Source organism: Somniosus microcephalus, chromosome 22 (assembly GCF_052327205.1).
Source record: "Somniosus microcephalus isolate GS21.2 chromosome 22, FLI_Smic_1.0, whole genome shotgun sequence".
Taxonomy (NCBI): domain Eukaryota; kingdom Metazoa; phylum Chordata; class Chondrichthyes; order Squaliformes; family Somniosidae; genus Somniosus; species Somniosus microcephalus.
Genome location: NC_141008.1, coordinates 73820068 through 73845782, shown reverse-complemented (window position 1 = coordinate 73845782; position 25715 = coordinate 73820068). Strand labels below are relative to the sequence as shown.

The window sequence follows — 25715 nt, the reverse complement described above, 5'->3', positions numbered from 1 at the left end:
TCTTTTTTGGTTCTGAGTGTGTTTCTGTATTGTGTTAGTGTCTGACAATAAGTAAGGCGTAGTTCCTCGTTTTCTGGATGTCTGTGTTTTTGGTTTGATATTTTTCTAAGTTTTTTCCTCATGTTATGGCAATCTCGGTCAAACCATTTTTCATAGTTTTTTGTTTTGGGTTTGTTCTTGCGAGCTTTCAAGTTTGCATTTGTTGCCAAATTATCAAAAATATTGTTTAGTTTACTAACTGCCCGGTTTACGCCTTCTTTATTGTGAGTGTATATGTTATCCAGAAAGGTGTCTAAGAGAGCTTGAGTTGATGCATTGCTAATTGTTTTCTGGTATTTTTCCGTGTCGTTTTTGGCCCATCTGTACGATTTTTTGGTGTTGTACAGTTTACTGGGTTGTGTTTCTATATTGTTTGTTTCTGTCTTTTTGAGGAACATAGTAATTTGACTGTGATCTGACAGTGTTGTTTGTGGTTTGACTGTGAATGCTCTGAAAGAGGATGGGTCTAAGTCTGTAATCATATAGTCTACTGTGCTGCAGCCAAGAGGTGAGCAATAGGTCGATCTTCCTAGGAGGTCTCCTATGAACCTACCATTGACAATGTACAGACCCAGGTTTCGACAGAGCTGTAGTAGCTGTTTTCCGTTGGTATTTGACTGCTTGTCGCAGTTATGCCTGTATGGAAGGGAAGGGATGTCAAAGTGGTTATTCCCGAAAACGTAATTGTTTCCCTGATTATTGGTGAAGTCTGGTTCTTCGCCCGTTCTTGAATTGAGGTCCCCACAGATCAACACGTTCCCCTGGGCCTGGTATTGGATAATTTCCCCCTCCATGTTGGAGAAGGTGTCCTCTTTAAAGTACGGGGAATCGATTGGAGGGATATAAAGTGCGCAAATGTAAACATCTTGGGTGTTTGAGATAATCTCCCTCTCAAGTTTGAGCCACATAAGGTTTTCGCCCTTTTTAATAAATTTGATGTAATTCTTAAGTTCTGTTTTAAACCAGATCAGTATGCCTCCGGAGTCTCTGCCTTGGGTTACACTTGGTAATTTATTGGAGGGGACCACTAGCTCAGTGTACCCTTGGGGACAGCCAGTGTGTCCTTTTCCTTTATACCAAGTTTCCTGTAAAATGATAATATCTAGGTCTTTAGTTTCATCTATGAACTCTGGGGTCCTACTTTTCACTTCTCGCACTGAAGAGCGTAGACCTTGGATATTCCAGGTCGAAATATATAAGGATTTCATGTTAAGTTTGATCTTTTACTATGATAGGTTAAGGAGTGGTACGTGTTTGTCGTGTCTAAGTGTGGGGAAAAAAAAGATCACTTCAGTTGTCTATAAAAGTTAATACAATTTGGTTACAGTTCTTTCTATTAATTAGTCCTTGATCCATAAGGCGGAAGTAGATGCTGCTGCACATCTGCTTATTGTCTCTTAATGGATTGTTTCTGTCTGAGGTATTGCGTACGTCCTGTGCATCTCTCCCTCTGTCTGGCTGGGAGCGGTCCTATTCCCCTGTGGGACAGGAGTGGTGCAGGTCTGATATTGTTGTTTTGCATGGGGATCCTCTCTGGTCTCGGTTGGTGTGTTGGTGGTCCTTGTAGTGTTCCTGATATGTACCCCGCTGATCTCTGGTGGTCGGGGGGGGGTCCTCTTGGAGTCTGGGTATGGACCCGGTTAAAAGCGACGTCCTTCAGGGCTTTAGCAAAGATCGATATTCTTTGCCTTTGGATGTGGACGTGGTCGTAAAGACATTCCTCATCGAGGGTGGGGTGTTGGGCCAGGTGTACGTTGTGGTTTGATTCGCAGTCTCTTGCTATGCTGGCATTTATCTCATGAATTGTGTTGTTGTTGAAGTCTGTTCTCGGCAATATTGTGGAAACAGTGATTCTAGTGTTTGGAAATGTACTGCTTGCCTTCCTAATCATTGCTCTGAGCGATGTTGCTACTTCTTTCTGTTGGGTCTTTAGGTCATTTGTGCCCGTGTGTATTATTATGTGTTGGGGGGAGCCTAATCTGGCTTTGGTCAGCCATCCCATGGCTCTGTTTGTTGTTGGGCACCAGATCTTTTCTACTTTACTTCTAGGGAATAGCTTTTTCTCCCATAGAAATTTCCCATTTGAGTCTATGGCCTAGAAATTCAGTGCCCTTAGCGCCGATTTTGCGGCGCTAGAGGGCCTAGTGCTGCAATTGGCGCCGGCGCCTAAATTGCCTGGGGCCCTTCCGCCGCGGTAGACCGGTAGCGCTGCGCCGGCACCGATGACGTCATCGGTGTGCGCAGCGTCCCGGTTGCCATGGTAACCCGCCCGAACTGGGAAATTGACTTGCGGCCGCCTCGCCCGTGGCAGCTGCAAGCAACGTTCTGGCAGAGGTGCCTTGCACAAGTTTGCGCCGGCGCATTAAAGGCCCCGCGGCGGCCGGCCGCTTTCCCGCCGCCCGCCTGGCCGCAGCTCACTCGCCGGACTTCCCCCCCCCCCCCCCACGGAACAGAAGCAAGCCCGGCACTTGTCCGAGGTGCCGGGCTCATTTTTAAAACGATTTTCGCGGGCCGCGGCCGGGTGCAGGCAGCTCCTCCTTAAGGGAAGGAGGAGGCCTGCACTTCCCGAACCTGCCGCACCGCAGCGGGCGCCACAGCGCCGGAATAGCGCCGAAATTCAGCGCGTAGCACCAGTTTTCAGGCGCAAACAGCTCTCAGCAGCGCCGGCAGCCGTTTGGGCGCAGAACTATTGAATTTTGGGCCCGACCAGCGCGACTTAGCTCCGGCACTAACTTCCGGCGCTAAAGCCCTGGCTGCGCCAAAACTCAATTTCTAGGCCTATGAGTATTACGACGTCAGCCTTGTTTGTGTTTACTGTCTGGTGGCTTTCGCTTGGACTCATAGTGTGTGTGCTGGGCTGGGGTGTCTGGTGTGTGTGTACCTCTTGTGAGCGGCTCGCTTGTGGTTCCACGGTGGTGGGGGAAGATTGCGAATCAGTATGCTGGTCGGTCTGTGTGGCACCCCTTGTATTGTGTGTCTGTTGCTTTTGTTCCGTGTGGGAGTGCAGCCGTTCCGTCCGGCTCTGTCTTGTCTTATCTCTAGCCTCTGGTTGCTGGTCTAATGGTGTTATCTCTCCTCTATGGCTCTCTTCTTTTTCCTGCAGCTCTTTCACCTGATTCCTAAGTAGATTCACCTGGTTCTCAAGTAGCTTCAGCTCTCTCTTGTGTCTCTCCCTCTCCTGATTTTGATCATCATTCATTTTGAGGAACTCCTCTCTAAGTTTAACCATCTCTATCTCTAATTGATTAAATTTATCTTTTGGTTGTATCTGGCTGTGTGATCCCGGAGTATGTGTCTGGTCGGCCCTGGAAGGCTCACTCACTTCCTGGCTAGGCTGGTCGGCCCTGGAGGGCTCACTCACTTCCTGGCTATGCTGCTCTTCTCTTGGTGAGCTGGGAATGGTAGGGGGACTATGTGTGGCTTCCTCCCTGGTAGTTATGCTGGGGTTTGTCAGTTGTATCGTGTGGCTGTGGTTCCCCGGGGTTAGTGTCTGGTTTGAACTGTGTGGCTCGTTCACCTCCTGACCAGGCAGATTTTCTCCTGGTAAGTTGTCAATGTTGGGGGGAGTGCGGGCCACTCTGGGGCTGTTCCTTCCCCCCTTAGTTAATCTTTTCAGTGTCCTGAAGGCCGTTGCAAATTTGTCGAGGTTGCCTTGCACTAATATTGTTCCGGTATTGTACGCGTTGACCGTCGTGGTTGAACTGTCTCCTGGTGTGTTAATTTTCATTATGGACCCATTTGCGGTATTTTCTAGCTTAACATTGGTATAGTGTGATTTTATTGCTGTGATCCAAGCCGCTGGCTGATCTGAGTAGAAAATGAGGTTACTTTTTGTCCCATTGTTGTAACAGTCAGCAAAAAGTGTTTCTGGTTTTTCTCTCATCTGCTCATGCTTGATCGCTTTTATAGCTTTTTTTGCGGTGTTGGGGGGAATCTGGAAGCGGGGCTGTTGTGGATCTTCTGATTCGCTCATTTTTGGTAAAGTATTGTTGATCTTAGAATAAGCTTTTCTGGGGCCCCGGGTTTGGTGTTTCCCTCTCCCTGTTCGCGAACTTTCCCGGTCCCCCTCTCCGACCCCGTGGTCCCTGGGCCTCGGCTTCTGGGTTCACCCTTCTCAGGTCTGGGTCTGTGAGCCGCTGTTTCCCGGTGCCTTCGGGCTGTTCCCCTCCCCCTCAGAGGTCTCTGTGCCTCTGTCTCGGCCTGGCTCCTCGGGCCTTTCCCTGGCTTCAGTCTCCCTCCCTGGGCCCTGTACTCACACTCTTGGTTTGCTTCTGGAAGCCTTCTGGTTGCTCCCCTTCTCCTCCGAGGTCTCTGGGCCTGGCTCCTCGGGCCTTTCCCGGGCTTTCTAGCCCAGCCGCCGCTCGGGCTGTGCCTCGTTCGCCGTTCGGGTGCTGGACTGCGGCCGTCGCTCGGATGCTGGACTGCGGCCGTCGCTCGGGTGCTGGACTGCGGCCGTCGCTCGGGTGCTGGACTGCGGTCGTCGCTCGGGTGCTGGACTGCGGCCGTCGCTCGGGTGCTGGACTGCGGTCGTCGCTCGGGTGCTGGACTGCGGCTGCCGATCGGGCCGTGTCTCGTTCGCCGCTCGGGCTCCCCGAGTCACCTCGTTCCGGCTGCCGCTGCGTCTCCGTGCGGCCTCCCCGATTCGCCTCGTTTCCCGAAGCGGCCTCCCCGAGTCTCCTCGCTCCGGCTGCCGCTGCGTCTCCGTGCGGCCTTCGCCGAGTCACCGCGCCTCGGTTCCCGATGCGGCCAAGTCACCTCGCTTCTGCTGCTGCTGTGGCCCCGTGCGGCCGCTGTTCTTTGGTTTGTATATTTTTTTTCCCTTATTTCTTTTTTTTCTTTGGCTTTTTTTTTCTAATTTCCTCTGGTTTTTTTTTTTTCCTTTGGTGGTCTCTTTGGTGGTCTTTTCCTTCCTTACTTAATCTAGACTAAACTAAACTTAAACTTAACTAAACAAAACTAAACTAACTTAACTAGAACTAAATTCAACTTTAAAACCTTTTTAAACTTGAAATGAACCTTTTTTTCCCCACTTTAAACACTAAAAACACTAAAAATTCAGCAGCCCATCTTCAGCGTGTGTATTCACTCCCCTCCCCTCCCCTTTCCCCCCTCCCCTCCCCTTTCCCCCCTCCCCCCTTCCCCCCTCCCCTCCCCTTTCCCCCCTCCCCTCCCATTCCCCCCCTCCCCTTTCCCCCTCCCCTCCCCTTCCCCCCTCCCCTTTCCCCCCTCCCCTCCCCTTCCCCCCTCCCCTCCATTTCCCCCCTCCCCTCCCCTCCCCTTTCCCCCCTCTCCTTTCCCCCCTCCCCTCCCCTTTCCCTCCTCCCCTCCCCTTCCCCATCTCCCCTTTCCCCCCTCCCCTTTCTCCCCCTCCCCTCCCCTTTCCCCCCTCCCCTCCCCCTCCCCTTTCCCCCCTCCCCTCCCCTTTCCCCCCTCCCCTCCCCTTTCCCCCTCCCCTCCCCTTTCCCCCCTCCCCTCCCCCCTCCCCTTTCCCCCCTCCCCTCCCCTTTCCCCCTCCCCTCCCCTTTCCCCCCTCCCCTCCCCTTTCACCCTCCTCCCCTCCCCTTCCCCATCTCCCCTTTCCCCCCCTCCCCTTTCCCCCCTCCCCTCCCTTTCCCCCCTCCCCTCCCCCTCCCCTTTCCCCCCTCCCCTCCCCTTCCCCCCCTTTCCCCCACCACCTTCCCCCCCCACCTTCCCCCCCTTCCCCCCAGTCGCTCTCTCTCTTCCCCCCAGTCGCTCGCTCTCTTCCCCCCAGTCACTCTCTCTCTCTCTCTCTTCCAACAACAACATGCCCTCAAAAATTCCTCAGCACCGCCGGGCACTTCAGCTAGTTTTTAATAAATTACTAATGAATCTCCTATGCCATTTCTCGTGGTAATTCAGGTGTTTTGCTGTTTCATAAGAAGAGTATTATAGCATATAGTGCACACTGTATTACTGTACTATTAAAGCCGAATACACAGTCTAATTGTTAATTAAGAAGAGCTGTCAGGTCATTTGAACTTTAATTGTTTGGTCAAGGAATTTTACAAATTGAAATATGCTTGTCAGTTTCAGGCTCCAACTCAGAAGCATACAATATTTTAAGGGCCCCCTAGAGTCAGTGTAAAGTGTAAATGCCTCCTGAATTCAGAATCAGTTCAGGCCTTGACACCCAAAATACATACAAGTTTAGTAACGTATAAAGTTAAAATCACTTCACAGTGACACTAAACTTGTAATGTGAATTCACTACAAGATTGTATTGCATTAGTAAGAGTGCAGTGTCTGCCAGCGGCAGTTTCGGAGCAAGACATGGGAGTAAGAGGTCCAACTGCTCTCTTGAACTCTGTGGTGCAGGAAGAAAAATCTCATAAAAAATGCATTTAGCTGCAGTATTGGTCCAAAATATAGGCTGAATCTCATGTCTAACATATTAAGCCCAAAGTTACACTAAGTTACTATTATTTGTGAATTGCAGTATAATTGTTGAAGGATTAAAGTATATGTTGGGACAGTTCTCCCCACCTAACTACATAAAACACGTGGGCAGAGTCTAAAATGATCATTGATCTCATTATTTTTTTTTCCAAACAGCTTCGGTTCCTTTTATGTATTTGCAAAATTTTCATTTCAATTCAGTCCCTTAATCCACCAATCAGTAATCAAACTCTCCATTGTTCTTACAGACAGGCATTATAATGCATTATTTTCACAAGCTAAAAAACTTGCAAAATGAAAATATATCAAATGTTTTAATATGCAACAACTTAACTTTAATACTTCCAATGCTATTTTCCCTTACATGAGAATTAGTAGCTCTAATACAGAAATACAAGCGTACAGATACTAAAGTGGTGCCTGAAATGTTAGATAAATGCTTGTTTAATTATATATTCTGATTATAGGCATAAAAGTATGCTATCACAAGGATATGAATTTAGAGGTACTATATAGGTACCATATTATAAAAGTAGCACCATTTCCATCAGAGTTTCCTTCAGAAAGAAAAGCTTGCATTTATATAGCACCTTTCACAACCACTGGACATCCCAAAGCGCTTTACAGCCAATGAAGTACTTTTGAAGTGTAGTCACTGTTGTAATGTAGGAAACGTAGCAGCCAATTTGCGCACAGCAAGCTCCCACAAACAGCAATGTGATATTAACCAGATAATCTGTTTTAGTGATGTTGATTGGGGGATAAATATTGGTCAAGACACTGGGGATAACTCCCCTGCTCTTCCTCAAAATAATGCCATGGGATCTTTTACGTCCACCTGAGAGAGCAGACGGGGCCTCAGTTTAACGTCTCATCTGAAAGACGGCCCCTCCGACAGTGCGGCACTCCCTCAGTACTGCCCCTCCAACAGTGCGGCACTCCCTCAGTACTGCCCCTCCGACAGTGCAGCATTCCCTCAGTACTGCCCCTCCGACAGTGCAGCACTCCCTCAGTACTGCCCCTCCGACAGTGCAGCACTCCCTCAGTACTGCCCCTCCGACAGTGCAGCACTCCCTCAGTAGAGCCCCTCCGACAGTGCGGCGCTCCCTCAGTACTGCCCCTCCAACAGTGCAGCACTCCCTCAGTACTGCCCCTCCGACAGTGCGGCACTCCCTCAGTACTGTCCCTCCGACAGTGCGGCACTCCCTCAGTACTGCCCCTCCGACATTGCGGCACTCCCTCAGTACTCCCCCTCCGACAGTGCAGCACTCCCTCAGTAATGCCCCTCCGACAGTGCGGCACTCCCTCAGTACTGCCCCTCCGACAGTGCAGCACTCCCTCAGTACTGCCCCTCCGACAGTGCAGCACTCCGTCATTACTGCCCCTCCGACAGTGCGGCACTCCCTCAGTACTGCCCCTCCGACAGTGCGGCACTCCCTCAGTACTGCCCCTCCGACAGTGCGGCGCTCCCTCAGTACTGCCCCTCCGACAGTGCAGCACTCCCCCAGTACTGCCCCTCTGACAGTGCGGCACTCCCTCAGTACTGCCCCTCCGACAGTGTGACGCTCCCTCAGTACTGCCCCTCTGACAGTGCGACGCTCCCTCAGTACTGCCCCTCCGACATTGCGGCACTCCCTCAGTACTGTCCCTCCATCAGTGCAGCACTCCCTCAGTACTGCCCCTCCAGCAGTGCGGCACTCCCTCAGTACTGCCCCTCCGACAGTGCAGCACTCCCTCAGTACTGCCCCTCCGACAGTGCGGCACTCCCTCAGTACTGCCCCTCCGACAGTGCAGCACTCCCTCAGTACTGCCCCTCCGACAGTGCAGCACTCCCTCAGTACTGCCCCTCCGACAGTGCAGCACTCCCTCAGTACTGCCCCTCCGACAGTGCAGCACTCCCTCATTACTGCCCCTCCGACAGTGCGGCACTCCCTCAGTACTGCCCCTCCAACAGTGCGGCACTCCCTCAGTACTGCCCCTCCGACAGTGCGGCACTCCCTCAGTACTGCCCCTCCAACAGTGCGGCGCTCCCTCAGTACTGCCCCTCCGACAGTGCAGCACTCCCTCAGTACTGCCCCTCCGGCAGTGCGACGCTCCCTCAGTACTGCCCCTCCGACAGTGCGACGCTCCCTCAGTACTGCCCCTCCGACAGTGCGGCGCTCCCTCAGTACTGCCCCTCCGACAGTGCAGCACTCCCTCAGTACTGCCCCTCTGACAGTGCAGCACTCCCTCAGTACTGTCCCTCCGACAGTGCAGCATTCCCTCAGTACTGCCCCATCGACAGTGCGGCACTCCCTCAGTACTGCCCCTCCGACAGTGCAGCATTCCCTCAGTACTGCCCCTCCGACAGTGCAGCACTCCCTCAGTACTGCCCCTCCGACAGTGCAGCACTCCCTCAGTACTGCCCCTCCGACAGTGCAGCACTCCCTCAGTAGAGCCCCTCCGACAGTGCGGCGCTCCCTCAGTACTGCCCCTCCAACAGTGCAGCACTCCCTCAGTACTGCCCCTCCGACAGTGCGGCACTCCCTCAGTACTGTCCCTCCGACAGTGCGGCACTCCCTCAGTACTGCCCCTCCGACATTGCGGCACTCCCTCAGTACTCCCCCTCCGACAGTGCAGCACTCCCTCAGTAATGCCCCTCCGACAGTGCGGCACTCCCTCAGTACTGCCCCTCCGACAGTGCAGCACTCCCTCAGTACTGCCCCTCCGACAGTGCGGCACTCCCTCAGTACTGCCCCTCCGACAGTGCAGCACTCCCTCAGTACTGCCCCTCCGACAGTGCAGCACTCCGTCATTACTGCCCCTCCGACAGTGCGGCACTCCCTCAGTACTGCCCCTCCGACAGTGCGGCACTCCCTCAGTACTGCCCCTCCGACAGTGCAGCACTCCCCCAGTACTGCCCCTCTGACAGTGCGGCACTCCCTCAGTACTGCCCCTCCGACAGTGTGACGCTCCCTCAGTACTGCCCCTCTGACAGTGCGACGCTCCCTCAGTACTGCCCCTCCGACATTGCGGCACTCCCTCAGTACTGTCCCTCCATCAGTGCAGCACTCCCTCAGTACTGCCCCTCCAGCAGTGCGGCACTCCCTCAGTACTGCCCCTCCGACAGTGCAGCACTCCCTCAGTACTGCCCCTCCGACAGTGCGGCACTCCCTCAGTACTGCCCCTCCGACAGTGCAGCACTCCCTCAGTACTGCCCCTCCGACAGTGCAGCACTCCCTCAGTACTGCCCCTCCGACAGTGCAGCACTCCCTCAGTACTGCCCCTCTGACAGTGCAGCACTCCCTCATTACTGCCCCTCCGACAGTGCGGCACTCCCTCAGTACTGCCCCTCCAACAGTGCGGCACTCCCTCAGTACTGCCCCTCCGACAGTGCGGCACTCCCTCAGTACTGCCCCTCCAACAGTGCGGCGCTCCCTCAGTACTGCCCCTCCGACAGTGCAGCACTCCCTCAGTACTGCCCCTCCGGCAGTGCGACGCTCCCTCAGTACTGCCCCTCCGACAGTGCGACGCTCCCTCAGTACTGCCCCTCCGACAGTGCGGCGCTCCCTCAGTACTGCCCCTCCGACAGTGCGGCACTCCCTCAGTACTGCCCCTCCGACAGTGCGACGCTCCCTCAGTACTGCCCCTCCGACAGTGCGACGCTCCCTCAGTACTGCCCCTCCGACAGTGCGGCGCTCCCTCAGTACTGCCCCTCCGACAGTGCGGCACTCCCTCAGTACTGCCCCTCCGACAGTGCGACGCTCCCTCAGTACTGCCCCTCCGACAGTGCGGCACTCCCTCAGTACTGCCCCTCTGACAGTGCAGCACTCCCTCAGTACTGCCCCTCCAACAGTGCAGCACTCCATCAGTACTGCCCCTCCGACAGTGCGACGCTCCCTCAGTACTGCCCCTCCGACAGTGCGGCACTCCCTCAGTACTGCCCCTCCGACAGTACGACGCTCCCTCAGTACTGCCCCTCCGACAGTGCAGCACTCCCTCAGTGCTGCCCCTCCGACAGTGCAGCGTTCCCTGCCCCTCCGACAGTGCAGCGTTCCCTCAGTACTGCCCCTCCGACAGTGCAGCACTCCCTCAGTACTGCCCCTCCGACAGTGCGACGCTCCCTCAGCACTGCCCCTCCGACAGTGCGACGCTCCCTCAGTACTGCCCCACCGACAGTGCGACGCTCCCTCAGTACTGCCCCTCCGACAGTGCGACGCTCCCTCAGTACTGCAATGGAGTGTCAGCCTAGATTTTTGTGCTCAAGTCTCTGGAGCAGGCAAGGGTGCTGCCAACTGAGCCACAGCTGGCACCAAATAACATTCATTTATAATTGCATTTCACTTTCTAAAGGTATTAAGGATGTGATATTCTGTGTGTTAAATACATACTGCAATAGGGGAACAAACCAAATACTGCTGTCCTGTCTAATTACGGCACATTCAACGTTAACAACAAAAGGAGGCATTTTATAAATTAAAAACTTTTCATTGAAACTACATTATGTAATTAAAATAATGAGCTTCTAATAGAATTTTTGTTTAAATCTTCCAGGGACAAATTACAAGTAAATTGAAAAAGCAGCAAACCTGTGCTTGTCAAAGTTTTGACAGTATGTAATATGATTAATATATAAATCTGATTACCGATGCAATGACGAGGTTGTCATCAGTTTTCAACATTTCATTAACTTGATTCATTAGTTCCTCCATATTGCTCTCTCTCGGACGAATGTCGAGCAGAGCCTTGACCTCCCCAGTGAGCATATTCCATTTTTCATCTTTTTCTTTTACTTCTGCCGCTTCATGTTTGTTCCCTGCCTTCACTTCCACCTGACTCTGGTCGTTACATTCTCTTTCTGAGACTGCAGAGCCATCAGCTTGCAAGAAATGAATTTGAGTTACAGTAGTGTGGGTACATGAGCAACTATTCCCCATTCAGCAGTGACTAAGGTCTTGCATGGATCGATGTTTTCTGCTGTTAATAGTGACACCTGTTATTTAGACAGTCATAAGATATTCAGGAGGATTCTCAGTAAACTGTGATCAGTTTCCTCTGTTGCTATGAGATGATGCACGTTGGAGAAACAGTGCCCTCCTCTTGGGGAGGGCAATAGCAGAATGCATTTTTTGTTGGAAGCACTGTGTAAATCCATCTTATTCTCACAGACTCACAGAAACCCCACAGTGCAGATAGAGGCCATTTCGGCCCATCGAGCCATTGGCCCATTCAAAAGAGTCTTAACTCAGATGCTTTAGTAATTTGTGCCCAAAGTGCCTTGTCACAATGGGCCCTTTAACCTGAAGGCCTGCAACAGGAGCTGCTGTTTGAAGGAGGACTTCAAGGGTTAAGTTACGAGGAGAGATTACACAAATTAGGGTTGTATTCCCTAGAATTTGAACGGTTAAGGGGTGATCTGATCGAAGTTTTCAGGATATTAAGGGGAACAGATAGGGTAGATAGAGAGAAGCGATTTCCGCTGGTTGGGGATTCTAGGACTAGGGGGCATAGTCTAAAAATTAGAGCCAGACCTTTCAGGAGTGAAATTAAGAAACACGTCTACACACAAAGAGTGGTAGAAGTTTGCAACTCTCTTCTGCAAACAGCAATTAATGCTAGATCAATTGTTAATTTTAAATCAGAGATTGATAGTTTTTTGTTAATGAAAAGTATTAAGGGATATGGGCCAAAGGCAGGTATATGGAGTTAGATCACAGATCAGCCATGATCTCATTGAATGGCGGAACAGGCTCGAGGGGCTGAATGGCCTCCTCCTGTTCCAATGTTCCTATGACAGAGGACAGAAACAGCTGCATGAGAAAGAGAAGAGATCACTCCTTTTCTGAACTGCTCCGTGTGTGAGAGGCGAGAGGTGGCCAGATAAGCAGTTAAACATTGCAAGTGTGCAGCAGACCCCAGTCTCACAGTATCACAGAATCACAGAAACCCCACAGTGCAGATAGAGGCCATTTCGGCCCATCGAGCCTGCACCGACACATATCCCACCTGATCCCCGTAACCCCACGTATTTAATCCCCCTAACACTAAGGGTCAATTTATCATAGCCAATCATCCTAACCCGCACATCTTTGCACACATTCCCCATAAGGAATACAACAGGAGATCAGCTGGTACTTCTAAACAAAATAGTCCCTTTCTGGAGGTGCACCAAGTCAAAGCGCCATCATTTAAGTGTTAATGCAATATTACACAGGGTGACCCATTTAATATGCTGCATTATTATGAAAGTTCAAATAAATTTGTGGATTTCAGTTTTAGTGAATCTATGTGATATCTGTTTTTTCTGCCAATATGACTCCTATTAGCGGGTAACAGTAGCCAGACTGAACAGCTTAGTTTAGGCTCAGCAATGGTTTCAGGCACCATTAATAATGTGTGCTTATACATATGTACATGATCACAGTACATCACTTTAATGTAAATTCCTTGATTAAATGGGTTCACGTCTGCATTTATAGTACTCAATTATTACTGCAAAATAAGATGAAAATTATGGAACTGAGAGCTATAGGTTTTGATAAAGAGCTTACATCACTCCTACAACTTATTAACATGTTTCTTACTTACAATCATATATACTTTTGAGTGATTTTTTTGTAAGATGAGGGATGTCTATATTGGAGAATGGAATACTTTTCCAAATTTTGGCACCCATTGTGACCATCAATCTCTTCCAGCTCAGATATGCCTCTACTTTTCCCCAGCAACATAACTGAACACCAACCTCAAAAGGGACCCCCTATGCAAACTTTGTTATGTCTCCCACCTTTATGCCTCTGTCATTTTTAAAACTACGTTGTGGAAACGTATTTTTGATGTGGGCTCAAACTATTGGAACTAAGCTGAGACTGTCCAAACACATTTTTCACAGAGCCCTTATAATTAGCAGAGGGAGGCTTTAATCCAATTGTTAGGGACTAGATGTTCATACTTATAAGTAATTACTCAAAATAATAGGGTTCAAAGGCATTTATTAGCTTTCATAGGAATTAAGCATACAAGGATAACCATTATTAATAATAATTACACATATGCTTAAAAGCACACTTACGTTAATACGAATGACCAGATAATTCACTATGTTACCATTCTCAAGCTCAAGGGGAATGGCTACTCAGATCTTGTCAGATTCTGAAGAATCTATTCTAATCGCCCCCCTTTTAAACCTTTCTTTCACTCTGATCACATGAGAATCTGCATGTTTCCAGATTACCTCATCCAATTAGCTGCCGTAACTCCAGTTTTAACAGAAATTACTCCCCACACTTTATCATAGCTGCACCATTACTGTCACTCAAAGCATTCAACTGGAGACGGTTACAGAGGCCCAATACTTTAGTTATCACCTGACCATATTCCTCAACAATGTTCTCGGAGGAGTTGGCCATTCTAGAATGGCTGGCACCATTAACCTGTCAATTATTTCACAGCTGCAAGACCTATGGAGGTCGATGCAGCCATCTAACAAAAAAAGTCTGTTTAAGGCTCTGCTGAACTCTCACCAGCTACATGTCCCTGTCTTTGCTTTTCATTTCACTGGAAATGAAACTGAAACTCACATTTCCAGCCTTCTAACAGAAACTTACTTAACAGGCAAAATCTAAAAGTTAATGTCAAAAAATTATATATCCTGTCTGGGCTGGATTTAAGAACATAAGAACATAAGAACCAGAAGCAGGAGTAGGCCATTCGGCCCCTCGAGCCTGCTCTGCCATTCAATAAGATCATGGCTGTTCTTCTACCTCAACTTCACTTTCCCGCACTATCCCCCAAATCCCTTGATGCCCTTAGTATCTAAAAATCTATCGACCTCTGTCTTGAATATACTCAACGACTGAGCATCCACAGCCCTCTGGGGTAGAGAATTCCAAAGATTCACAACCCTTTGAGTGAAGAAATGTCTCTTAATCTCAGTTCTAAATGACCGACCCCTATCCTGAGACTGTGACCCCTAGTTCTAGACTCACCAGTCAGGGGAAATATCCTCCCAGCATCGACCCTGGCAAGCCCCTTAAGAATTTTATATGTTTCAATGATTCTTCTCATTCTTCTAAACCCTAGGGAATATAGGCCAAGTCTACTCAATCACTTCTCATAGGACAATCCCCCCATCCCAGGAATCAGTCTAGTGTAAGCTCGAGGAACAGCACCTCATCTTTCGATTAGGCACTTTACAGCCTTCTGGACTCAACACAGAGTTCAACAATTTCAGATCATAACCCCGGCCCCTATCATATTTATATTTATTATCCACACTTTTGTTCTGTTCTTCTCTCCCACAGGGCAGCTGTCTTCCATTCTGCCAATTCACACTTCATCTCGAGCCATCCTTTGTTTCTTAACCTGTCCCATTACCATCTCCTCTCGCCTTGAATATCTCTTAATGTCTCTCAATGTCTCTCAATCTCTCCTGCCTTCTATCCTATCACAGACCTTCCCTTTTGTTCCTTTACCCCCTCCCCCATTTCCCAGCCCCTACACTTGTTTAAAAATCTCTTCCATTACCTGCTTTTTTCCAGTTCTGACGAAGGGTCATCGACCTTAAACGTTAACTCTGTTTCTCTCTTCACAGATGCTGCCGGACTTGCTGAGTTTCTCCAGCATTTTCTGTTTTTATTTCAGATTTCCAGCATCTGCAGTATTTTCTTTTTGAATTTCAGACCATAACCGCTGCCCCTATCTTTCTTTTCTCTCTCTCACATGGGAGCTGTCGATCATTCTGCCATTGCCATTTACACTTCATCTAGAGTCATCTTTTGTTTCTTAAACTTGTCCCATTACCGTCTCTTTTCGCCTTGCACCATCATCCCTTTTGTCTCTTAATCTCTCCTGCCTTCCACCCTATCACAGACCTTCCCTTTTGTTCTTTCCTCCCCTCCCCCCTTCCCTGCCCCTGCATTTGCTTAAAAATCTGTTACATCTCCAACTTTTTCCAGTTCTGACGAAGGGTCATCGACCTGAAATGTTAACTCTGTTTCTCTCTCTACAGATGCTGCCGGACCTGCTGAGTATTTCCAGCATTTTCTGTTTTTATTTCTGATTTCCAGCATCTGCAGTATTTTGCTTTTGTATTAGTGAACCTTCGTTGCACTCCCTTTAAGGCAAGTATATCCTTCCTTAGGTAAGGAGATCAAAACTGTACACAATACTCCAGGTGTGTTCTCACCAAGGCCCTATATAATTGTAGTAAGACTTCTTTACTATTATACTTCAATCCCTTTGTAATAAAGGCTAACATACCATTTGCTTTCCTAATTGCTTGCTGTACCTGCATGTTAGCTTTCAGTGATTCGTGTACAAGGACACCCAGGTCCCTCTCAACACCAATATTTCCCAGTCTCTCACCATTTAAAAAATATTCTGCTTTTCTATTTTTCCTACCAAACTGGATAACTTCACACTCCTCCACACGATATTCCATCTGCCATGTTCTAGCCCACTCTCTTAACCTGTCTATGTCCCTTTGCAGCCTCTCTGCGTCCTCCTCACAGCTTACTGTCCCACCTAACTTTGTATCACCAGCAAACTTGGATACATTACACTCAGTCCCTTCATCTAAGTCATTGATATAGGTCGTAAATAGCTGAGGCCCAAGCACTGATCCTTGCGGTGCCCCACTAGTTACAGCCTGCCAACCCGAAAATTACCTCTTTATTCTACTCTTTGTCTTCTAGTATTACAATTGATACTTTCCTTCAATACTTTTACTCATGGCCACAGCAGACAATGCAGCTCCTCGATGTAAACTGAGTTGTTATGAATTGAAACTTGGATTATATGCATGTTTTGAATGGAATTGTGTTCCACAGGTCTAATCTTACCCTTTTACCTTGGTATTATGCACCAGAAATGATAAGTGCTGACCTGTACCCTTTCTTGTCCTCTCTTAAAGGCTGTGAACAGTAACACTGCCAGACTGTGACATTCAGGCTAATTGAATGATCAGATTTATTTAGGAGTCAGATAATTATGCAGAAGTAGAATAACACAGGAAGCTAATGATGGTACATGTTAAATCTGTGAGTTGTTCAAGTAATTAATACTCAGACTTAATCAGTAACAATAAAACAGGTCTTTACTGGTTGGAGGTAGGGACTATACGTCGGTCTTTACTTCATGCCCACAGGCGGGAACTGAGGGGAGATCAGTACCCACAGTACTATTTATACCCCTATGGCCAGGAGTGGTACTGCGTATCACTACGCCCTACAAGTAGTGCAGTCCTGTCCATAGGTTCAAAGTAGCACACATATTACATACACAACAGTACACATGCTTACAAGAAAACAAATACAGAATCAGTCCACAAGAGTTTAACTATCTTCTTCAACAACAGATTTCTCACACAATCTAATAACCTACAGGACTAAATGATATTTATAAAATAATCAAGGCCATCCATTTACATTTGTCAGAGAATAATGGACAGAGTTGCAGCATTTGAATGCCAAATTACTGGTAAAAATCCCAGAATATCATATAATTAAAATGGAATTTGATTTATGCTTTCATCACCTCTAGATTCAGCGATATCAACGCTGCCTTGGCTGGTCTCCCATCTTCCACTCTCCATAAACGTGAGCTCATCCCTCCCTCCCTATACCTCCACCACTCCACCTGTCTCTCCTCTTTTAAGACCCTCCTTAAAACCTACCTCTTTAACCAAGCTTTCAGTCATCCATCCTAACATCTCCTTTTTCTTTGTCTCGGTGTCAAATGTTGTTAAATTAAGCTCCTGTGAAATGCCTTGGGACATCTTCCTATGATAAAGGCACTATGCAAGTTGTTGTTACTGCTCTCCTGGTCAGCCACCCATCTTTCAATCTCGGTAAACTTCATCTCATCCAGAACGCTGCTTCTTGTAACCTATCGTGCACCAAGTCATGCTCACCTATCACTCCTGTCCTTGCTGACCTATATTGGTTCCCGGTCCTCCAATGCATCCAAATTAAAATTCTCATCCCTTCCTGGCCTTGCCCATCTCTATCTCTGTAACCTCCTCCAGCCCAACTCCCCAAGAACTTTCCGTTCCTTTGATTCTGACCCCCACTCTTGGCCCCACCATTGGCGGCTACGCCTTCAGCCATCTAGCTGCCGCACACTGGAATTCCCTCCCTAAACCTTTTCACCTTGCTGCCTCTCCTCCTTCAAGGACCTACTTAAAACCCACCTCCTTGATCAAGCCTATGGTCAACCTTGCTAATATCTCCTTCTTTGACTTAGCGCCCATTACACCCATGTGAAGCACCTTGGGGCATTTTTCTACATTAAAGGAGCTGTATAAATGCTAATACAGTCTAAGAACAAGGGGTCGGACATTTAGGACTGAGATGAGGAGAAATTTCTTCACTCAGAGGGTGGCGAATCTTTGGAATTCTCTACCCCAGAGGGCTGTGGAGGCTCAGTCATTGAGTATATTCAAGACAGAGATCGATAGATTTTTGAATATTAAGGGAAATGTAGGATAGTGTAGGAAAGTGGAGATGAGGTAGAAGATCAGCTATGATCTTATTGAATGGCGGAGCAGGCTCCAACTAGCTCCTATTTCTTATGTTTGTAATTGTTGTTGTTGTATACACACACAAGTGGCAATATATTTAGCTCGCAAATCATCAATGATTGGCAAAAATATGCTCCTCTTGTTTCTTTTCAGATGCTGACAGATCTAATGTGCCTTTCACCTTTTTTAATATTTGATTTCATATTTTCTAAATTTGCTTTGTACTATTTCCCTCACTAATGGTTTACCTGGACGGACTGAAAAGTGCAGTTGGGTGATTGGGCAGAAGCATGGCAGATGCAGTGTAATGTGGATAAATGCGAGGTTATCCACTTTGGTGGCAAAAACAGGAAGGCAGATTATTATCTGAACGGCAATAGATTGGGAGAAGGGGAAGTGCAACGAGACCTGGGTGTCCTTGTGCACCAGTTGCACCAGTCGCTGAAGGTAAGCATGCAGGTGCAGCAGGCGTTAAGAAGGCAAATGGTATGTTGGCCTTCGTAGCGAGAGGGTTTGAGTACAGGAGCAAAGATGTCTTGCTGCAGTTGTACAGGGCCTTGGTGAGACCACACCTTGAGTATTGTGTGCCGTTTGGTCGCCTTATCTGAGGAAGGATGTTCTTGCCATGGAGGGAGTGCAGCAAAGATTCACCAGACTGATACCTGGATGGCAGGAATGACGTATGAGGAGAGATTGGGTCGATTGGCTTATACTCGCTGGAGTTTAGAAGAATGAGAGGGGATCTCATTGAAACTTATAAATTCTAACAGGACTAGACAGACTAGATGCAGGAAGGATGTTTCCGATGGCCGGGGAGTCCAGAACCAGGGGTCACAGTCTAAGGATAAGGGGTAAGCCATTTAGGACAGAAATGAGGAGGTATTTCTTCACCCAGAGAGTGGTGAACCTGTGGAATTCTCTACCACAGAAGGCAGTGGAGGCCAGTTCATCTATCTATATATATAAAAGGATACTTCTGTCTGTCATTCCGTCTGTCTTTCTGTCTGTCTGTCTTGATTTAACTCGAAAGTTATAGAGCGTGCCTACACGTGCGTTATGTCGAAAGAAAGCTGACAATTCCAGAACCGTCCTAAGCGTATTTACGTTTCGGCCGGACAAAAGTTGCGCCCGCGGTATCCAAACAACGTTCAACATTCCGCTCATTAGCATCTCATTATCCGCTCATTAGCGACAGAGTGACCTCGAGGTCGACCAATCGTACGCCGGGTTCCTGGCGCATGCGGGTGGGCCCTCCTACAGTCGAGTGACGGGACGATTGACCAATCCTACGCTTTGGTGACCTGAAGGTCGACCAATCGGTGTGCGTGTGTGGGCGGGCCTTATCGTTCTGAACCGAGGTGAGTCGCCGCCATCTTGATTCTAAACTTTTCATTTCTTTTTCCCGCTTTCTGCGTGTTTCTTTTCAAATCTACATTTCCAGCAAAAAAAAAGTTGCTTTTAAAACACAAATTGTTTTTAAAAAAAGTTAATTAATTTGTAAATCTTTTCTCTAACCTCTATAATTCTCCTACCTTTCACCGTTTTTCCAGGCCTGGGGCCTAGGCTTCTCCAACTGCCAGCAGTGCAACTCTAGACCCAGGCTCCCAGCCTAGGCAGAGACAAACACTGGCAGAGGAGAGAGGGTGTGCTGCCTCAGCTCCATTCCCAGGGTCAGTAGGTGGGGAGGCTTCATAAGCAACTGGGGTAGGTCGCAAGCCCCGAATAATAATCTGAAGATCCTGTGCTTGCAGCTGAGGAAATTTCTTCTGCTGACAGCCCCAGATTAACGGCAGCCATCTTTGTCAAGGAAGGCGAAAAGTTTCAGTGCGACGCCATTTTGATTCAGTGTGTAACAGAGTGCCTGCGCGGCCATCTTAGTACAGGAACATAGAGTGGGTGGGGCTTCTGTGCTCCAAATCGGGTCCTGGTGACCGAGACAGACAATCGACTGTGTGGGCGGGGCCTAATCTTTCCAACTGAAAAGCAAGCGGCGGCCATTGTTTGTGGTACAACACTGAGAGGTGAGGACCACTTTTTTAATAAAAAGATTGGTGAGGTTGTAAAGTGTATGTTATAGAAAGATTTACCAAAAATGTTTTATACGTACAGGAAACTTTGTGCTCTCTGGAGGTGAGCTATCCAGCAATCTGGAGCCACCATAAAAATCAGCAGCCATTTTTTATTCTTTGTTTGTTTATTTTCCTTTGTTTGAACAGTCAAGCTGGGCAAGGTCTGTAGCTATAGCAACAGCTTCAGCTGCAGAGCTTTAGGGCCACACCCGAAGCTGTTGCTAAGCAACAGTGTTTGTTGTCAAATACGGAGATAAGAATCTCCGTATCTCTTAACATTAACTCTGGAGAGTAGGGCAGTTTTAAGGCAAGGCAGCAGCTCGGTCCCGTGGGTGCCGGATAGCACAAAGTTTCCTGTACTTTAAGTATATCTCCCCCCCTCCCTTTCCACCCCCCACACCCCCCACGCCCCCTTCCCCCCACACACACCCCCTTCCCCCCCACACCCCACCCCCCCTTCCCCCCACACCCCCCCTCCACACACCCCCCCACCCCCCCTTCCCCCACACCCCCTTCCCCCCCACACCCTTCCCCCCCACCCCCCTTCCCCCCTCACACCCTCTCCCCCCCCACACCCAACACCCCCCCACCCCTTCCCCTCCCCCCTTCCCCCAACCCCCCCTTCCCCCCCACACCCCCCACCCCTTCCCCTCCTCCCCCCTCCCCTTCCCATCCGCTCTCTCTCTCTCTTCCCCCCCAGTCGCTCTCTCTCTTCCCCTCAGTCGCTCTCTCTCTTCCCCCCAGTCGCTCTCTCTCTTCCCCCCCAGTCGCTCTCTCTCTTCCCCCCCAGTCGCTCTCTCTCTTCCCCCCCAGTCGCGCTCTCTCTTCCCCCCCAGTCGCTATCTCTCTTCCCCCCCAGTCGCTCCCTCTCTTCCCCCCCAGTCGCTCTCTTCCCCCCCAGTCGCTCTCTCTCTTCCCCCCCAGTCGCTCCCTCTCTTCCCCCCCAGTCGCTCCCTCTCTTCCCCCCCAGTCGCTCTCTCTCTTCCCTCCAGTCGTTCTCTCTCTTCCCCCCCAGTCGCTCTCTCTCTTCCCCCCAGTCGCTCTCTCTCTTCCCCCCCAGTCGCTGTCTCTCTTCCCCCCCAGTCGCTCTCTCTCTTCCCCCCCAGTCACTCTCTCTCTTCCCCCCCAGTCGCTTTCTCTCTTCCCCCCCAGTCGCTCCCTCTCTTCCCCCCCAGTCGCTCCCTCTCTTCCCCCCCAGTCGCTCGCTCTCTTCCCCCCCAGTCGCTCTCTCTCTTCCCCCCCAGTCGCTCTCTCTCTTCCCCCCCAGTCGCTCTCTCTCTTCCCCCCCAGTCGCTCTCTCTCTTCCCCCCAGTCGCTCTCTCTCTTCCCCCCAGTCGCTCTCTCTCTTCCCCCCCAGTCGCTCTCTCTCTTCCCACCCGTCGCTCTCCCTCTTCCCCCCGTCGCTCTCTCTCTTCCCCCCGTCGCTCTCTCTCTTCCCCCCGTCGCTCTCTCTCTCCCCCCAGTCGCTCTCTCTCTTCCCCCCCAGTCGCTCTCTCTCTTCCCCCCCAGTCGCTCTCTCTCTTCCCCCCCAGTCGCTCCCTCTCTTCCCCCCCAGTCGCTCTCTCTCTTCCCCCCAGTCGCTCTCTCTCTTCCCCCCCAGTCGCTCTCTCTCTTCCTCCCAGTCGCTCTCTCTCTTCCCCCCCAGTCGCTGTCTCTCTTCCCCCCAGTCGCTCTCTCTCTTCCCCCCAGTCACTCTCTCTCTTCCCCCCCAGTCGCTTTCTCTCTTCCCCCCCAGTCGCTCCCTCTCTTCCCCCCCAGTCGCTCCCTCTCTTCCCCCCCCAGTCACTCGCTCTCTTCCCCCCCAGTCGCTCTCTCTCTTCCCCCCCAGTCGCTCTCTCTCTTCCCCCCCAGTCGCTCTCTCTCTTCCCCCCCAGTCGCTCTCTCTCTTCCCCCCAGTCGCTCTCTCTCTTCCCCCCCAGTCGCTCTCTCTCTTCCCCCCCAGTCGCTCTCTCTCTTCCCCCCCCGTCGCTCTCACTCTTCCCTCCCCCATCGCTCTCACTCTTCCCCCCATCGCTCTCCCTCTTCCCCCGTCGCTCTCTCTCTTCCCCCCGTCGCTCTCTCTCTCCCCCCAGTCGCTCTCTCTCTTCCCCCCCGTCGCTCTCTCTCTTCCCCCCCAGTCGCTCTCTCTCTTCCCCCCCAGTCGCTCCCTCTCTTCCCCCCAGTCGCTCTCTCTCTTCCCCCCCAGTCGCTCTCTCTCTTCCCCCCCCAGTCGCTTCCTCTCTTCCCCCCCAGTCGCTCTCTCTCTTCCCCCCAGTTGCTTCCTCTCTTCCCCCCCAGTCGCTCTCTCTCTTTCCCCCAGTCGCTCTCTCTTCCCCCCCAGTCGCTCTCTCTCTTCCCCCGTCACTCTCTCTCTTCCCCCCCAGTCGCGCTCTCTCTTCCCCCCGTCGCTCTCTCTCTTCCCCCCAGTCGCGCTCTCTTCCCCCCAGTCGCTCTCTCTCTTCCACCCCAGTCGCTCTCTCTCTCTTCCCCCCCAGTCGCTCTCTCTCTCTCTCTCTCTCTTTCCCCCCAGTCGCTCTCTCTCTCTCTCTCTTCCCCCCGTCGCTCTCTTCCCCCCCCCAGTCGCTCTCTCTCTCCCCCCCCCAGTCGCTCTCTCTCTCCCCCCCCCAGTCGCTCTCTCTCTTCGCCCCCCCCCCGCCCCAGTCGCTCTCTCTCTCTCTCTCTTCCAACAACAATATGCCCTCAAAAGACCCTCGGCACCGCCGGGCACTTCAGCTAGTTAAATATATTCAAGAAGGAGTTAGATATATTTCTTAAGGCTAAAGGGATCAAGGGGTATGGGGAGAAGGCAGGGACTGGGGACTGAATTTGGATGATCAGCCATGATCTCATTGAATGGCGGAGCAGGCTCGAGGGGCCGAATGGCCTACTCCTGCTCCTATCTTCTATGTGCCATGTTCTCTATGGGCGGAGAGGATGTCAATCAGAAACATTCCACCAATGGGAGGGTTTGCTTTGGGAGCGGAAATCCCGCCCCTCGGTGTCCGGGTGTTGTGCGCTGGCTGGCGGGGGGGAATGGCGCTGCTCTGAGGCCCGCTCACTGATCTTTCAGTAGACTTTCGCTCGGGATTTTCACCGTCCAGGTGGGTCGGACGGGATCGGGATTATTTTTTAAATTTACACTGGCGCGTGAGCGATCTGGGTCGAATTGGATGCAGCTCGAGCGCGACGTGGCGCGGGCTGGGGTGCGGCCTAGTTGGGCGCCTGTGGCCGCCGACACCAGGCGACGGATTGCCTCGATCCCCCCATCCCCCCTCGTTTAACCCGAGTCCCTCCGTGCGGAAGCGGGCTGTGGCAGCTCAGGGACTCATTCAGGGCTCTGATGTAGTCGGTGTTTCCAGGGGTGCGGGGAGGCTGTAACTTCCACCTCGCGTCCGGCAAAGGAAGAGGGGAGGTGGTGGGAAGTGCTGCTGTTTAATGGCACTGCCAGTCACTGATTAGCAATTCCCTCTTGTCCTTTATCGTTGCACCCTCACAGTTCATCCCAGAAGAGAATGACATGATCTAAGCAAGGGTACAGTATTTGCTAGTAAACACACTATTGGTATTGGGAGCATATTTCTATCCAAATATATATCAGAGTAACGTAGTGTGATCTGCAATGCACTGCCTGAAAGGGTGGTGGAAGCAGATTCCATTGTAACTTTCAAAAGGGAATCTCTACATAAAAAGGAAAAAATTGCAGAGCTATGGGGGAAAAGCAGGGGAGTGGGACTAATTGGTCGCTCTTTCAAAGAGCTGGTGCAGGCACGATGGGCCAAGCGACCTCTATGATTTGGTAAGATTTTTTAGAGTAGGTTGTAATCCCCTTTCAAGTACACTACATATGACGTTATGTTTATTTTGGAAAGTAGAACAGAAGGAAATTGATATAAATGTAAGATTGTAACTTCTCCCAGAGGTACTGGAAAAACGTAATCAAGTTCAGGATTTCAGGACATCATTTAAAAGTTGGGCGGTATGGAACAACAGTACACAGGTAAACTGCTGCTTCATTGCCTCCAGCAGCCTGAAATGTCACAATTGCTCAGCCCATGTGTGTGCTGGGTCGTTGGGGAGTTTGTGTGTGTTTAAATCTGCCTGGTGCCTGGCATGCATATGATTGCAAATATGTAAAGGAAGCAAAATGGGAGCTTTAGTATAATTGCTGTATTTATCTGGTGGAACATTACTATATCAAAGGAAATTTGTTTCCAAGAAAAGTAAATGTAATAAAAACAAAATGCTGCAGAAATCTGAAATAACAGAAAATGCAGGAACTACTCAGCAGGTCAGGCAGCATCTGTGGAGAGAGAAACAGAGTTAACATGTCAGTAAATTTTGTCAGCTCCATCTCGCCCTCAGTAAGCTCCCCACTGGAGTGGAGCTAATTTACAGAACAAACGGGAAACTGTTCAACCTCCGTCGTCTCCAGTCCAGATCCAAGGTCGTCCCATCCTCTGTCGTCGAATTACAGTGAGCAGACAACGCTTGCGCCTGCGCTCACTCGGAGGTCGAACTCCAAACCATCGTCAACACCTTCACCGAAGCGTACGAGAGCATGGGCCTTACACTAAACATCCGTAAGACAAAGGTCCTCTACCAACCTGCCCCTGCCACACAGTGCTGCTCCCCGATTCTCAAAATCCACGACAAGGCCTTGGACAACGTGGACCACTTTCCATACCGCGGGTGCCTACTGTCAACAAGGGCAGACATCGACGACGAAGTCCAACACCGCCTTCAGTGTGCCAGTGCAGCTTTTGGTCGCCTGAGGAAGAGTGTTTGAAGACCAGGACCTCAAACCCGGCACTAAGCTCATGGTCTACAGGGCAGCAGTGATACCCGCCCTGCTGTATGCCTCAGAGACCTGGACCATGTACAGCAGGCACCTCAAAGCACTGGAGAGGTAACACCAACGCAGCCTCCGCAAGATCCTACAAATCCATTGGCAGGATAGGCGCACCAATGTCAGTGTTCTTGCTCAGGCCAACATCCTCAGCATCGAAGCTCTGACCATGCTCAATCAGCTCCGATGGACAGATCACATTGTCCGCATGCCCGATATGAGACTCCCAAAACAAGCGCTCTACTTGGAGCTCCGACACGGCAAGAGAGCCCCAGGTGGGTAGAGGAAACGCTTCAAGGACACCCTCAAAGCCTCCTTGAAAAAGTGTAACATCCCCACCGACACCTGGGAATCCCTGGCCCAAGACCGCACAAAGCGGAGGAGAAGCATCCGGGAAGGCGCCGAACACCTCGAGTCTCTTCACCGGGAGCAAACGGAAGCCAAGCGCAGGCAGCGCAAGGAGCGCACGTCAATCCAAGCACCCCACCCACCCGCCCCTTCAACCACCGTCTGCCCCACCTGTGACAGAGACTGTAGGTCCCGCATTGGACTCATCAGTCACCTGCAAACTCATTTTTAACGTGGAAGCGAGTCATCCTCGGTTCCGAGGGACTGCCTAAGAAGAAGAAATTTTGTCAGAAATAACATTATTGCTTTTGGGAGTGTTAGAAAAAAATATGCTAGCTGATATCTGTTAGCTTTACATATCACTATGACGTTGAAATGTCATATAAAAATTCCTAATACTTTGGAGTGCAGTCATTGTTCTGTAAACAAACGTAGCGGCCGCTCTGTGCCAAAATGTCACCCAAATAGCAATCGGACGAATGACCAGTTCATCTTTTTTGGTGGCATTGGTCGAGAG

At 50.4% G+C, this 25715-nt stretch overlaps 2 protein-coding genes across 2 annotated transcripts in view; one reads left to right on the top strand and one right to left on the bottom strand.

Annotated features, from left to right (window-relative positions):
* The window catches only part of LOC147102532 (calpain-A-like), an 82775-nt gene extending 66764 nt beyond the window's left edge, over window positions 1-16011 (bottom strand). Inside the window, exons 1-2 of the mRNA XM_085965082.1 lie at window positions 15999-16011; window positions 11082-11314 (exon numbers count right to left, since the gene is read on the bottom strand). Coding sequence (XP_085821208.1) covers window positions 11082-11314; window positions 15999-16011 — 246 coding nt within the window. The remainder of the gene's footprint in view (window positions 1-11081; window positions 11315-15998) is intronic.
* A 6978-nt stretch (window positions 16012-22989) lies between these two features.
* The window catches only part of prpf8 (pre-mRNA processing factor 8), a 56278-nt gene continuing 53552 nt past the window's right edge, over window positions 22990-25715 (top strand). Inside the window, exon 1 of the mRNA XM_085965052.1 lies at window positions 22990-23105. The gene's annotated coding sequence lies outside the window, so the exon portion shown is untranslated. The remainder of the gene's footprint in view (window positions 23106-25715) is intronic.